The sequence below is a fragment of the Oryzias latipes genome, chromosome 17, assembly GCF_002234675.1.
Source record: "Oryzias latipes chromosome 17, ASM223467v1".
NCBI lineage: Eukaryota > Metazoa > Chordata > Actinopteri > Beloniformes > Adrianichthyidae > Oryzias > Oryzias latipes.
The window spans coordinates 1256091-1270463 of NC_019875.2; the positions used below are offsets into that span (position 1 = coordinate 1256091).

Below are 14373 nucleotides of genomic sequence, written 5' to 3' on the forward strand. Positions count from 1 at the left end.
TTGAGTCGGTTTCTTATAGGTTTGAAGAGCAGAACACACTGAAGATTTGAGTGTTGACGTGGTTTTCAAAAGTCACCACTAAACTGTGTGTAACCTGCCATAAAAGTGGAAAAAGTTCTACTGGAAAGTAAACATTAGATACATCTAGATGGCCATTTCCAGATTCACTAATGGATTATCAGCATGTTGGAGACATTTGGAAAGATAACAAACCAAACACACATATTTTGAGCCTGCTCCAAAGATTATTGGATCAAAGTTAAAGAACGTGATAAATTACAGGACATGTCTTCAAATATATTGCTATCTCTGCTCAGTGAGATACTTAATGACATTTTCAAGAAGGAACAAAGGAAATTAAATCTTTAAGTTTGAGGTTCTTTTAGAAATACCAAATACAAATATAAATGGATGTAACCAGTAAATGAGCTAACAAATGAACAGCAGATCTAACTAGGCTAAGATCTAACTCTATTTTTATTATTTTTTACCTTCCATCTTTGTCCTTTTCTCTATTGTTAAATACAGACACTATATTTGTTTGTTGGATGTTGCAACAACCGCTTGTTAAATGGTTTTTGTTCTGCTTTAGATTATTGGTTTTCTCTGTACAATTACACATAAAAAATGGTACAAAAATGATCACTATGGTAATAATTGGTCACAGACAATTTCAAGGAATCGATTGATCGAATAAGAAAATCTTACAAATTGATTTTGACCATAAAGATACCACTAAACTCAAGGACCATTATTTAGACACATCTTAACTTAAATTCTTTATACTTTCTAAGGATTTAGTTCCTTCAAAGGATTTAATAATTTATAAAACTTTGTCTTTCAAATCTAATCATTCTTTCAGCTTTACTTTCATTTGGTCTCTATTGAAAGTAAAACATTTCCCACATTTTCATTCTATGAAGTCAAACAGAATAGAAAATGCTAAACATTCTGTTCTCTATGCTCTGGTTTTTTGAAGCTCCAGCAGATTTATCCTCTTTTATCAGACAAAGATGCTTTCTAACTAGCTGAGAGCCTCTGCACAAACATTCCAATAATACAACTTATTAGTTATGTTTCCTCTTTATACAAAGATATTTATTAGAAACCAGTTTCATTGTTTTGAACGAGCAGCCCGGCTGTGGCTGTCGGAGCGCCAGTCTAGAGTTTCATTTCCTTCCATCCCAACAAATCTTTTGTTGTGAAAAATGTTCTGTTTTTTGCACATCTTCAAGTTTTCTCCAGCTAAGTGTCTCTAAGCTTGTATCTCAGCATACATGTTTGCTTACTGCATGCTTTGAATTTCCTCACAGATAATCATGGCACACTCTTTGGATTTTATCCAGGAAAGAAAACCTTCACTGTGGCTGGACCCTGGATAAACACAGGAGCAACAGGTAACACACTATTGTTATTTCTGATTTGGATGTGTGATAGAAAGCACAACCTTGACCCCCCCCACCCCCCAGAACGAGGAGTGCAGACTGTTATTCAGCTGAAAGTCCTGTTCTGCTGAAATCCCCTTAAATATCGGCTTCTGCTCTGTGTTTGTGATGCAAAGATTCAGAAAAGTGGTGCATTTATTTCATCATGTTTGAAGCTTTTCAAACATGCATGTTGATTAATGTGCTTGATCGACCAGAAGGGGGCAGTGTTGTGCACAATGTGGCACATTTCACGTCAATTAAAAAAATCTCATTAATTGTTGGGCTTTTTACGAAAAAAGGCTTCAGTTTAAATGAATAATGGAAAAAGTGTTGACTGTATCTTATGGTTAATTATACATCTTATAAGAGGAGAAATACTTTAAAGCTTAATTTTGTTGACATTTGTGTCTTATTTGTGTTAGATGTAGGAAAAAAACGGTATTTTCTGTTGCCATGTGCTGTCTTTGCTGGTTTTTGTGTATTACAGCATTTTTCTTTAAAAAGTAATTGAATACAATACATTGGTAAAAAAAAACGATACGTACAGTTAATATATTTTTAGAATGAAATCACAGTACTAATTAAATGAACGTTGACCAACTTAAAAAGAGGTTACTAAAATCCTCAAATGTAATAAAACTTTTTTTAATGTTTTTTTATTTATTTTAAAAATCGTGATTTTAAATGTATTTTTGGCGCATATTTTCCTTTTTTTCTTTTGCGGTGTGTGGATCTATTTTTTTCTTCCTCCTAACTCGTCTCGTGCCGTGTTCCGCGCGGGCTTACTTCAATAATTCATGTGTATGTGTGGAAGGGAGTAAGTTTGCGAGATTTGTCCCCTTCCCCCCACTCCGTCAACGCGCAAGCGCTCGGGACCGTGTAGGAATGGTCGGTCCAAACTGGGGGGTTGGACCGCTCCGTGCGAAACCGAGCAAAAGAGTTTTAAATGTCCGCCATGTTGTCCATGGCGCACTGAGCCAACGGTAGGGAGCGGAGCGTCGGAAAAAAACAGTCCGAGAGAGAGCGACCAAGATCCGGGCCTTCACCCGGCTCCGCTGGCGACGCCCTAAATACAAGCTACCACCATTCGAACCGTAGAATAGAGCCTAACCGCACAGAAACATCAATGAAAGCTCCACTCGGCACCGTTGTGAATATTAGGAGATCGGATAGATTTATATTGCAGCTCGAATTGTAAAAAATGAGTAAATTGTCGTTTCGGGCACGGGCGCTGGACGCTTCCAAGCCACTACCCGTCTTCCGTTGTGAGGATTTACCCGACCTACACGAATATGCATCAATTAACCGGGCTGTGCCGCAGATGCCTACGGGGATGGAGAAAGAAGAGGAATCGGTATGCTTAAATATTTTGGAAATTTTGAAATTCTACGGTTTGATTCATTTTTACATGATCACAGGCGTCCCTCTTTTTTTCTGCGCAAGCTTTCACAAAATGGCCGCCAATTTTTCAGGAGAAACACGACGGATTGTGGCGCTAAATGGCTTGTTTGTGGCACTTGGACACATATTTTAACAAAATAAGGCTACAACAATTCGCAATGGAATGAATTTTCAAGGTTATGTCGGTGTATTTATACATGAGACGATTTTCTGAGTACAAAGGAGTCATGTGACTTTAGCAGTTCCGACATTTTGTCTCGTCTGAGTTTCGGGCCTTGTGTTGGCGTAGTTGCAGAGGACCAGGGCAGGGGGCGCTCGCGGCTTCAGATGGCGAAACGGAAGCAGGCAGAGTCGCAGACATGTCAACAGAACTGCCGTGCACTGAATTGGTTTAACCCCCCATAATGTGATTTTTGCTGTAATCGCACCTGATTGGACCTGTAGTGTTTTAGTGTCCGAGTCTATTGCAGTCCCTTGCTTACCCGTTGACGTGTTGCTCTCTGCGTGTGAACAGTGAAGTGCATCTGTTTGTCAGGAACTGCTGCACTGCAGTGTTTACGGTGAATACCGTTATTGAACGGGATTGATCCTGGAGGATTTGTGTGAAACTGCAGCCCACTCAACGTGTGTGGTTGTTGTGTCTACACGGTAAACGTTTGATTGTGAAGATGTGAATTGTTTTGATGTTGGCCTTAGATAAACACAATCTACGCCGTTCTGGTGGGTTAGATGGATGCAGCTGGTGTTTTCTGTGACAGACGTCAGTCCAGTTAGTGCGGCTGCAGGGATGGGGACCGTGCGGCTGCAGGGATGGGGACCGTGCGGCTGCAGGGATGGGGACCGTGCGGCTGCAGGGATGGGGACCGTGCGGCTGCAGGGATGGGGACCGTGCGGCTGCAGGCCGGCTCCGTGTCGTGGGTTCAGTGTGTCAGATGCACAGCAGGCCGGCAGACCATCAGCATGTTGTCTGCTGGAGGAAATCAGGGCAGCAGCAGCAGAGGATGGGGGGGGGGTGCTGTCACTTCAGAGTGGCTCTGCTCAGCAGGCGTGTGTGAGGTTATGTAACACCTCATCATAGGACAGACCTGCTGTGAAACTACATTTAAGAATAGCTCATTTTTGTAATTGCATTATGCAGCATTAAGCTGTATTTTTACTTTGACTGTCCACTGTGAACTTTTTGATCCTTAAATCTCAGTCTCTGAATTTACAGTTGAGTTTGTAAATCACAATGGCTGTTTTCAATAATGTAGACTCCCCCATTAGTATAGGTTCCTCTCAGAATTTAACATGGTTTGACAGAACTTTGTGTTTGCTACATAAATAGTTTGAATTGAAAAAGTTTTTAGCTTTTGCATTTTTGGCTTTAAACAACTTAACAAGTCATGTGCTTTACATTTTAGACACTTCACAGATTTTGTCTTTGCTTTGTTTTTGGATTTATACATTTTTATTTGGTCTCTACATGTTTGATCTAAACATAAAAAACCTTTTGATCTTAATATTTGCATTAAAAAATAACTATTTATTACTTGGAATTAGGAATTGACCTTTTTTCTAAAGTTTCAGGTACTTTGTGAAATTATAATATAAATATCTTTATAAAAAAAAGTGCTGGATTTGTACTAAAGCTGGATATCGAGCATCGCCACAAAAACTTTTAACGATAAACTATTAGAGAACATTTGAATAAAGCTGAAAACACTCAGAAGCCCCAGGACTGCTAAACTCTTATCTACAATACTATGTCATAGAACAGTAACTTGTATGCATGGTTACTTATGTGGTGTGTTGAGTGCCCTGCAGATAGAGTGCATGTGGTCCCAGCTGTAATATAAAGCTCTCATTAGTGAACCGGTTCCCTCAGACTGCAGAAGAGCCTGCTATGATCATCGTTCAGTTCTAAACAGATCCGTCTCAAATGTTTCGCCGTTGCTGACTTTCCACCGCGTGCTTCCTGTTGTGGACTGTCAGACACGCTGTCCTTTGTTTACGTTCAGTAGAAAGTGAGGTCAGCGTGCAGGTCTGGCGGGAACCCACAGGCATCTGTTTGAGTTGACACAGTTTGTGGCGGGCCCTGGATAATGCTGGGGGGGCTGTCACCTGTGCCGTCAGTACTGACTGATCTATACTGTAAGCTAGCAGGGTTGGTGATTCATTCCTTCATTCTGCTTGATCTTTTTGAATTAATATCTTATCCGGCTTCATACTGATCGCTTCTACTGCCCTTTTTTTCATTTTTGAAAAATGGCCTTGGAAGCATCCATATTTGAACATGGCAGAAAACTGCCTTCTTTTTTGGAGTAGGGGCCTCTGTAGGTGTGTATCCGTATTTGCTACTGACTGCAATGCAGAAGAAGCGCCACTCAGTCTCACACGGGGCTTGGCAAAGTTGTTCAGAAGTGACACAGGATGAAGAATTCAACACATTTATTGATACAAATAGTTTAGCTGACTTGGCATGTTTGTTTATGTCGTGTATCTGAATGATTGTTCATATAGCACTAATATGAGATCACTCCGGTGTTTTGGGAAGCTGAACAAGCATCAGTGTGTTGTGGTAGTAGAGCTTGCAGATATTCAGTCTATTATTGTGCCAGAAGTTGTCAGGTAGATAATGATAATTTCCCAGCACCCATGGACTTGGCGTTGTCGCTTTGCCTTCATGATGATCATTCCTTTATGCAGCTTTCCCAGCATGCGAGCCGTCAAAGCAGGCCTGCAGAAGCTGGAAGAGGCTCCTGCTGGCTCAGCAAACGTGACAGTGATGGATGTGATCATTTTCTAGACTCTGCTTGTATATGCCAGCGAGTGTTTGGGGACAGCGGCCTTCTCACTGTTCACCTTAATCTGAGGCTGTCCGTCATGCGAAGGTAAAAAAAACTATTGCCGGATTAGCAGTTGGTTATTTCTTTCTCTCCAGCTGGCCTCTTCAATGTTCACTGAAAGAATGATTTTGTGATTTGCGGGGGAAAGGCTTGAAAATGCAAGAATGTTTCCTGCACTCTACATTTGCACTACAGTCATTTCAATGGCATTTTGGATAGGAGACTTTGCTCTTTTATATTATCAGATTAATTCAGTTTATGTATTATCTTTATGTTATCATTTTATTCTTCCCTTGAGTCACAAGAACCCCAGAGATTATTTTGGTCATAATCACAGAGGCCCAAAATCATTTCATTAATTAATGTTTTGCCACAAAGTCACTTAAAGCAACATTTAATGGAACCAGAGAACCAGATAATTTTTTACTGAGCTTCTGCACTGGTTACCCGCTGCACCTTTCTTTCTAAGTTTCTTAGTAAATAGTTTGGTGCACCTTCCTTTTCAACCACATTGCATTTAACTCATCAGCTTTACAGAATCAATTTGCTATCAGTATTAGTATTAAGAACCTGAAATGGTTACTTTACAAACTGGTAAACTAAGTACTTTATTTGAAACACAATTCTACAAAAAAATAAATCACATTGTCCTCATTTACCCCATTGTGCTTCGGTTTCTGGAAATTTCTTTTTGATTTCTAAAATGTAATTTTTTTCTTTTTTGATTGTTGTGATCTTTGTTTTTGTGTTGAGCGATTTGTTGATTTGCACTCCAAGGCACTGTGCACGTGCGCTGGCACCCAAATTCAACGTCTCAGGTGTACATTTTCATAAACAACTCTCAGGGAGAGATTTTTTCTTTCTTTACAGAATGGCTGGGCTCACCGGTGCAACCTTATTTTTTTTGTTTTTTGGGTTGTTCGGTTGAAAGTTTAGTTGCACGGGCACATTAGTAGCATTCTAGAGCCTTGTTTTATATACATTTTTAAAAATATAAATGTTTAATCAGGCCTTTTGCATTACAGTTCATGCCACTGTGTGGGATAGTCTTCCAACCTGTTTCCTCAGCCAGTAATGCGACACAAAAAATCAGTTAGACTAAGTTGTTCCACTGGATTCATCGTAAGAACGTTCCTTATCATAGCAGTTGTCTGTATGCTGGTAAGACTGTAGCCACATGTTAAGTTCTAGTTTAGTGGTGGTGTGTTTGTTTACAGCTAAGCTAAGGTTTGTAGTTCCCAACATATTCATTTTTGCTTCCTTAAACTTAGTGTGACTTTGTTTTGTTTATTCTGTAGTAGAATGGTTGGTTGTAAAGTCTAAGGAAAAGGTTTGACATCTACTAGAGTTTGTCTGTTTTCAGTTCATAATCCCATTAGTAATACATGGTAAGGGTAAAGAGGTGCAGTGATGTGGAAGTTTTACTGCTGTTTGTGTCAGAATAAAACCCTCTTAATGCAGATCTGATGAAGCTCACCGTGCTATTCATAGATGCCCTGAACATATGTTCTGCTTCATTAAATTATCAGCTGTAGAGATTTTCTAAAACATCATTTTTTTTCTGCTAGGAGCAGCACAATGTGGTTTTTTTTCACATCGGGCAATAATGGTATATAATCACGATATAATCCAAATAACTATTTGCCGAATTTGAACACTCTGCTCATAAAATAAATGTGTAATCATCAGCAGGTTTAGACTTAAACATTAGAACCGCGATAAAAGCTAAAGTGTTCACGTTTTAAAAGAGAACACGAATAAAACAGACCACTAAACTACTTTATCAGTTCCATTTAAAAACAAAACAATAATTCTAAAAATACATTTGAATGTTTTTTAAATTTTACAGAACAGACATGAAATTGACACATTTTTGTCAACATCCTTTGAATAAGCTCAGAACCAAAACCAAATTCTCTGAATGTCTTTTGGTAGTTTAGATTGTGGCTGCCGTTCAGGTCTGAACTCTTGAGAATTGGAGTTTAATTCAGTCTGAGATTGAACATGCTTGGTGACTCTGCTTCAGGTGATTTTAAAAAAGGTTGGTGGTATTTCCAGTTTTAGAGGGAACATGCCTTCAGCACAATGTGTAGTGCTCGATGTTCTGCTTTTTATCTGATTTTAAATAACCGTAATACCTCACACAGGGATCAAAATGGAATTTTTGAGTCACTGGCTAAATTGGCCAGTAGATTTAAAAGAAATCTAGCGGGCAAACATATTTTTTAATCTGCTAAATTATAACACTATTTCACACAGAAATGCTTTGTATCTTCTGAGTTGCATAAAGTTAATTTATAAATGGTATGCTCACATCTTTTGTTTTCTAACTGTAAACTCAAATTCAAACATGCTTAGAAAAAAAAGAACAGATTTCATTCTGCTGCAGGTGATATTTTTTTATAGTGGTCTGTTTTATTTGTTTCTCTTTAGACACTTGAAAGCTTTTGCTTTAATCGTAGTCCTTCAGTTCATCTGCTACGGTTAAGTATGACAGGAAATAAATATTTAAATCTGAACAACCTGCTGATGATAACACATTTGAGTCTTCAAATTTGACAAATACATTCATTTGGTTTATATTGTGAGATATATAATCGCCTGAAATGAAAAATTCTATATTGCCCAGCCCTGATTGTTTTCAGGGCTGAGTAATATAGAATCTTCATTTAAGGTGCAGTGCTCTTAAAAGGGAAGGGGACAGGAGGGTTAAGCACATCTGACAGGCGGCATATTATGGTGTAACACCAGCTCTGTAATGCTGCAAAGACGCTGCAAAATACAGATTCAATTCTGTTATTATATTTATGAAAAACCGTCTTTATTAATGTCCTATGAATTCATCTTTATTTATCCGCCCCGTCTTAAAGACCAGTAAATCGGCCTGTGTTTACATTTAGCTGACATATGGAACAACTCGTTAGCTTAGCATCATAGCATTAGCATCTAACAGCAGCACTGTCTCCAAATCATCACTTCTTATGAATCTGTGTTGCTGCTGCAAGTCAAGCAGCTTTATCCTCTAGTTCTGACTGGATACTGTCAAAAATTGTCACATGTTCATCAGCTGTTTCATCTGCTTAAACGAAGCACTGAAACGGATGAAGTGACTACAGGGGGGACAAATCTCTCATGTGCGTTTGTTCAAAAAAAATCACCATGGGGAGAGCTACTAAGCCTGACTAAGTTTATGCAAACGTTTACTCACCAAATAACCCGCTAACTTTTACTTGCCACAGAGGAGAAAAGCTCGTAACGAGGGAGTTTAATTCAATTTTATTTATACAGCCCAAAATCACATCAACAGTCGTCTCAGTGGGCTTTGTATCAGTAATTGTAAAGTAAACATAAAATCATAAGAATCATAAATGCATAAAATTCAATAGGAAAATTCTAAACTGAACTAACTAAACAGACTAAACTAAACTGGGCACCCCCTCCCTTTGACCCTCATTGGCGGTAAGGAAAAACTCAGTTTTGGTTTCGGACCCTTTAAAAATAAGTTTCACACGATAGACTCATTCTTCTATTGAGAAAAAGTTCTATTATGATATATATACTTATCGTTTTTTAACTCAGCCTAGTTCTGCGTATTCTCTGATGCTCCATCCCACATTATCAGCCAGCCATACAAAGAAAAGATGCCCCTTCAAAAGTTAATTACAGGAAAAAGTTGTATTTAGTAAAAGCTACTACGTATAGTTTGAACAGTCATAGGTTTTCTGCAGTAGCTGTAATGCATGGACTGAAGTGTCTGTTTGGCAAATATAATTAGAAAAATCCATATTTTATTGCATAAGGGTCAGTAAATAGTGATAGTCTTGACGCTGTAATGAGTCGTCAGGCCTTGTTTCATGTAACTTTTGTGCTTTGATGAAAAGTTTGTTTGATAGCTGCAGTACATAAATTTACATGTTTGCTGAAGTAACAGTCCTGAGTTTGTGGCATTAAGATGACATTTGCTGGAATTGATCCATGAATGAGGAGCAAAATGAAAATAGAAATCCAATTTGAGCTGGAACTTCAAAATGAATTTTTCGATTCCTTTAATCTGATGATGGGTTTTCATGCTTTATTTTTCAGTCTTTTTTTCCATTCTGAACTTTGAATGCAAATATATATATATTTGTGATTATTCGTTCATTCAGTAGTCTCCCCTCCCAGCCCGGAAGCTGTCAGTGATGGCGATCACTCCAGCCCCATGGGCCTGCGGCAGACTGTCCAGGGTGTACCCGGCTTCACCCAGCAGGAACTGGGACGGGCTCTGGAAGCTCTGATTCATGGTGATCATGTGAATGGTTGAAGATTTATGGCCCCTGTTATGTAGGTGTCGCTGCCACATTATGGGTCTTAAAGGGTTATTAAACTAAGGTAGCCCTGAAGTTCAAATCACATCATCACTCAGGTAAAAACATAAAAATGATCACAACAATTAAAAGCAAAACAAATAATAAAAAGACATTACATTTTAGAATCTGTAACAAAATTCCTGAAACTATTCCAAAAAAAGAAGGAAAAAGACCACAACAATCAATTTTTGCAATTTTAACTTATTAAAATAAAGAATGTTACAAATTACAAACAAAAAAACCTGAAAAAGTAGGTATTATGGGAATCACTGATTTGGATGACTGTTTGTCCATCATTTTAAGTTATTTGGCATAACGTGCCCTTAACCGCAACCATAAATGTCACTGCTGACCCAAACGCTGCTGCTGCTGCTAGTAAAGAGTGTTTTAATTCAGAACATACCTATGAAGGGATTCTGGATATATTATAATATAAATAGTGGAGCTATCCAGCCGTACAGTTCTGAGCCACTTCAGACGAGGAATAAAAGCATGCGTGGATCTATTTTTCTGCAAATGGATGCATTAGAATGAGGAAAAGCAGGGAGACTTTGGTCCACCCATTTCTCTTGCTGTGTTAAATTTAAGGTTTTTCAAACGGTACGTTTGGATTTGCTCTGATTTGAATAAAGAAAAACTGCAGAAATGCAGTTTTAATCTTAAATTGGTTAATACAGTCTTCCCCTTGTATTTGCGGGGATGGGGTCCAGAGGCACCTGCGAATACGGAGTACCAGCCACCCCACCCCACTGCCGAAGAGTGTCTGTCACCGGGCCCCTCCTGAAACATTTCTCATCCTTTGTAGAACGACAGAACTAGAGCTGTGACGGTGTCGAATTTTTCATCACCGCGGTGATGAACCACCAGGGGGCGCGGTGTCGCGGTTAACCGCAGCCACCCCCACCCCCCAAAAAAAATCCCCCGGCGGCCGCATCGGAAATAAATACCATTACAACATACTAGTCTTTATTAACAAACAACAGTAAAAACTAACAACTACATATCTAACTGGTGAACTTACTATATGTGTTGTAGATTGACTGTGTGTGTGAGCGCGGAGCGTCTTGTGTAGGAATTGGAGGAAGGTGCGCACACGTGTGTTAGGGGGTGCGCGTTGATTCTTCTGCAGCAGACCGCTCTGGAGCTGCACGCAAGTTTCACCTGTGCTCTCTGGTACAGACATCTTCTCAGAATATAATATACAGACTGCAGACACTGTCACCTTTCTGGTAGCCGTAAAGCCTGACAACCATGAAGAACGCGGGGCAGGAGGCCATTAGTAATGTTCTCTGAACCTTCCGATTGTACTCTGAAACTTTAACAGTTTTACTTTTTTAAAGGGAATAATAAAAGGAAAAAAGACCTCAAAACATCTACTAGTTTTTAAGAACTGTAAAAGCTGTCTGGTGAATGGACCCCAGACAGAAAAACAACGAACAAAGTTTTCCCTTCTGCTAGGGTCTTAAATGAGAAGATCAAAAATGTTTAAAGTTTTTGAAAATAACTAAAAGGTTTGGGGTCCTCTCATGCATCGTGATTGTTTCAAAGCTGGATCTTGTCAGAGCTCACAAAATTTCACAAGAGTAGCATTAGGTCAGCGGAAAAGAAAAAGCATAAAAGATTGATCTCTACTTTTATGGATTGATTATCGATCTATTATGCTTGGATCGATTTAGATCGGTTTATCAATTTTAGCAACCCAGCCCTGTTTTCTAAGTCTAAGATGCTACAGGAACATGTTAAAAGCAGCATTTTCATGGGAGTGGGTCTTCAAAAAGAAGACGTGGGAATCAACTTTAAAAAGGAAGCTACAACTGTATTTGTTGTGAACGTCACCTTTAACAAATGTTGGGCAATTTTGAGAAATTTGGACATATTGTAACACTTAATATTTCCAGTAATTGTGAATAATGTGTTTAGTATCCATCAACTGTAGCTCTGATTTTTGAGCTACATCTTCTGCAAACAAATGCTTAGACAGTCTGCATGTTATGTCAGCATAAAACATCTTCAGACACTTTTTAAACCCAACAAGTTGCTGGTCTGCAGCCATGTGAGGTTTGCATTTTAAAAACTGAACACATTTTTTAAGCTAAAAAATTCCTGACTGCTCCACCTTAAATATTGGGGCTGGGCGATTAATCCATTTACAAGATCAATTCGAGTTTTTTGTTTTCATTTATTTTTGGGAAAATTGAAATGTATTTTTTCCAGCTCTCTGCTCTCTTGTGCTTCTGTTCGGAGAAGTCGGTCAGTACCAATTTCTACTACTTAGTTTTTACTTGGGATGGGTACCAAACCGAAGCTCAGTACCACCTTGCTGCCAGTATCTTATACAAACGCAGATTGCTGTGCTTCGTAGCTCAGAGAAGAACGAGTGAAGCATTGGAGCTGCACAGCGGCTCATGCACGCACATCGGCTAAATGCTGTCAGTAAAGCAGGTCAAAGTTCTGCAGAACCTCACAGCAATATATTCTGGTTCAGCGACATGATAAATCAAAATATGTACAGCGTTCTGTAAAGAGGCCAACGTCGTGATGAACGGTGAAATGCGCGTTGCCTTCAGCATTTGAAAAACCGAGCTGCAGTGCAGACTGTCATGTAAATCAAGCATCTGAGCCACATGAAATTCCTCTCCTCCACCCTGTCATGTTGTCTCATCATACTTTGTTTCTGAAAAGAACCCTCACCCCCCCACCCCTTTATTTTTGAGGCGCAGTTCAAGCTCCTCCTCCTCAAGTACTAGAGAAGCTAAATTAAGCAATGTTGAGAATAAACAGCACTTTATTTCCTTAATCATACTTTTAGAACCTTAAGGGTTAAGGCACTTTTTTTTTCTTATACTGAAAAATATTTGTTTTAAAAATCAGACAATGTTGACTGTTCCCTTTACGAACAGATATTTTAGGTCACCAAAACAAAAGCATAATGAATCACATTAAATATGCAAATAAATGTGATTCATTTGCTGCTAAATAAAGTCAATTTGTACGTTTAGTGGACCAGCAGCGCTGCTAAAGCCCATCATGCGTCACACTTGCAGAGCAAATGTGTCCTGTTCACACCAGCGTCCACCAATGTACCAGCACTCTGTGTCTGCAGCTTCACAAACACGCAGGTTGTTGTGGCGGTTGCATTTCTTAGACACTAATAGTCTTCCTCGCCACCATCCTCAGGACTTTAACTGCCTGGGGGGAAACAAACACTCTTCCCCCAAGAGAACGTTTGCACCAGACTTGAATGACACTGCTTTGTTGACGGGCTCAATGCCAGTGGCTCGCCGCCCAGTCTGTGCTTCGGGTCCACTGCTGAGTGGAACTGGAACTGTGGTAAACCAGCCTGGAAGCCCTGCAGCCAGTCTGCCCCCCACAGCAGACTTTTATCATTCCCACTATGTTAAAGAGCAGGAATGGGCTGAGATTTCTAACGGTTTTGGAGGTGATGATGAATGCAACACACCACTGATTACCCCCCCCCCCCCCCCCCCCCCCCCTCAGAGAATCAGCAAACCTTTTTTTACAGTAAGATCTTGAAGGCTAACAAAATAATATTATTTTTTCCAATGATTTCATAGATTCAGAAATGCAATAAAAATGACAACTGTTTCTACAAACACAGGATGAAAGCAGAGTATTAGTTGGCCAATGATGCTTCATGAAATGAATAAATAAATAAGTATGAGAAAGAATTACTGTGAAATTATGAGATAAACAGTCTGCTATGATTGTGTCATAAAAGGTAGTGCAAGTTCTTAGTTCTTGGTCTCAGATTTTGTCAAATTTCCTGTCAAAATGCGACTTGTAGTCCAGTGCGACTTATCTGTGTTTTTTTTACTTTATAATGCATTTTTGGGCTGGTCCGACTTATACTCCGGAGCGACTTATAGTCCGGAAAATACGGTATACATTTTGATGAGAATATTATCAATGCAAGTACAAAAAAAAAATATTTCAGCATCTTTGTTTGAGGAAGGATTTAAAAGTTTAAAAACTGTGCTTTGCTGGTTAGACTCCTGTGAAAAATACAATGATTTCACTGAAGGTGATTTAAACATCAAAATGTATTTAAATGAATGAATTTTAGCTGAACATCTTCAACTTCAGGATGCGACATTTGCTCAGACACAGTCTCTCGTTCAGTTCAGTACTTTTGGCTAATATTGAGAAAAAGTTCTGCTTCTTGGGTGTGATGCTGTGAAATTATTCTCAGTTTTTATTAGGGAACAGTGTAGTTTAAGAGTTTGTGCATTGTCTTACCTAACATGAGCTAGAAATTCTTTTTTTTTTAGTTTTCTGATTCCTCTCTTTCTAACTAAGAATGGTTTTGCAAAAAGTCCCATCAGTCACCAGGTCGACTGTAAGAATTTA

At 39.1% G+C, this 14373-nt stretch overlaps 1 protein-coding gene across 3 annotated transcripts in view; it reads left to right on the top strand.

Moving 5' to 3' along the window:
- Nucleotides 1-14373, top strand: part of LOC101175681 (enhancer of polycomb homolog 1) — a 30882-nt gene that overhangs the window by 1768 nt on the left and 14741 nt on the right. Inside the window, exon 2 of one of the 3 annotated variants that reach the window (XM_023965223.1) lies at nucleotides 1314-1397. Coding sequence is in view for 2 of the 3 variants with exons in the window: in XM_023965222.1 (XP_023820990.1) it covers nucleotides 2629-2781 (153 nt within the window). In the remaining variant the exon portion in view is untranslated. Of the gene's footprint in view, nucleotides 1-1313; nucleotides 1398-2239; nucleotides 2782-14373 lie in introns of those variants that run through there. The other 2 variants (XM_023965222.1, XM_023965224.1) reach the window with 2 other exon arrangements.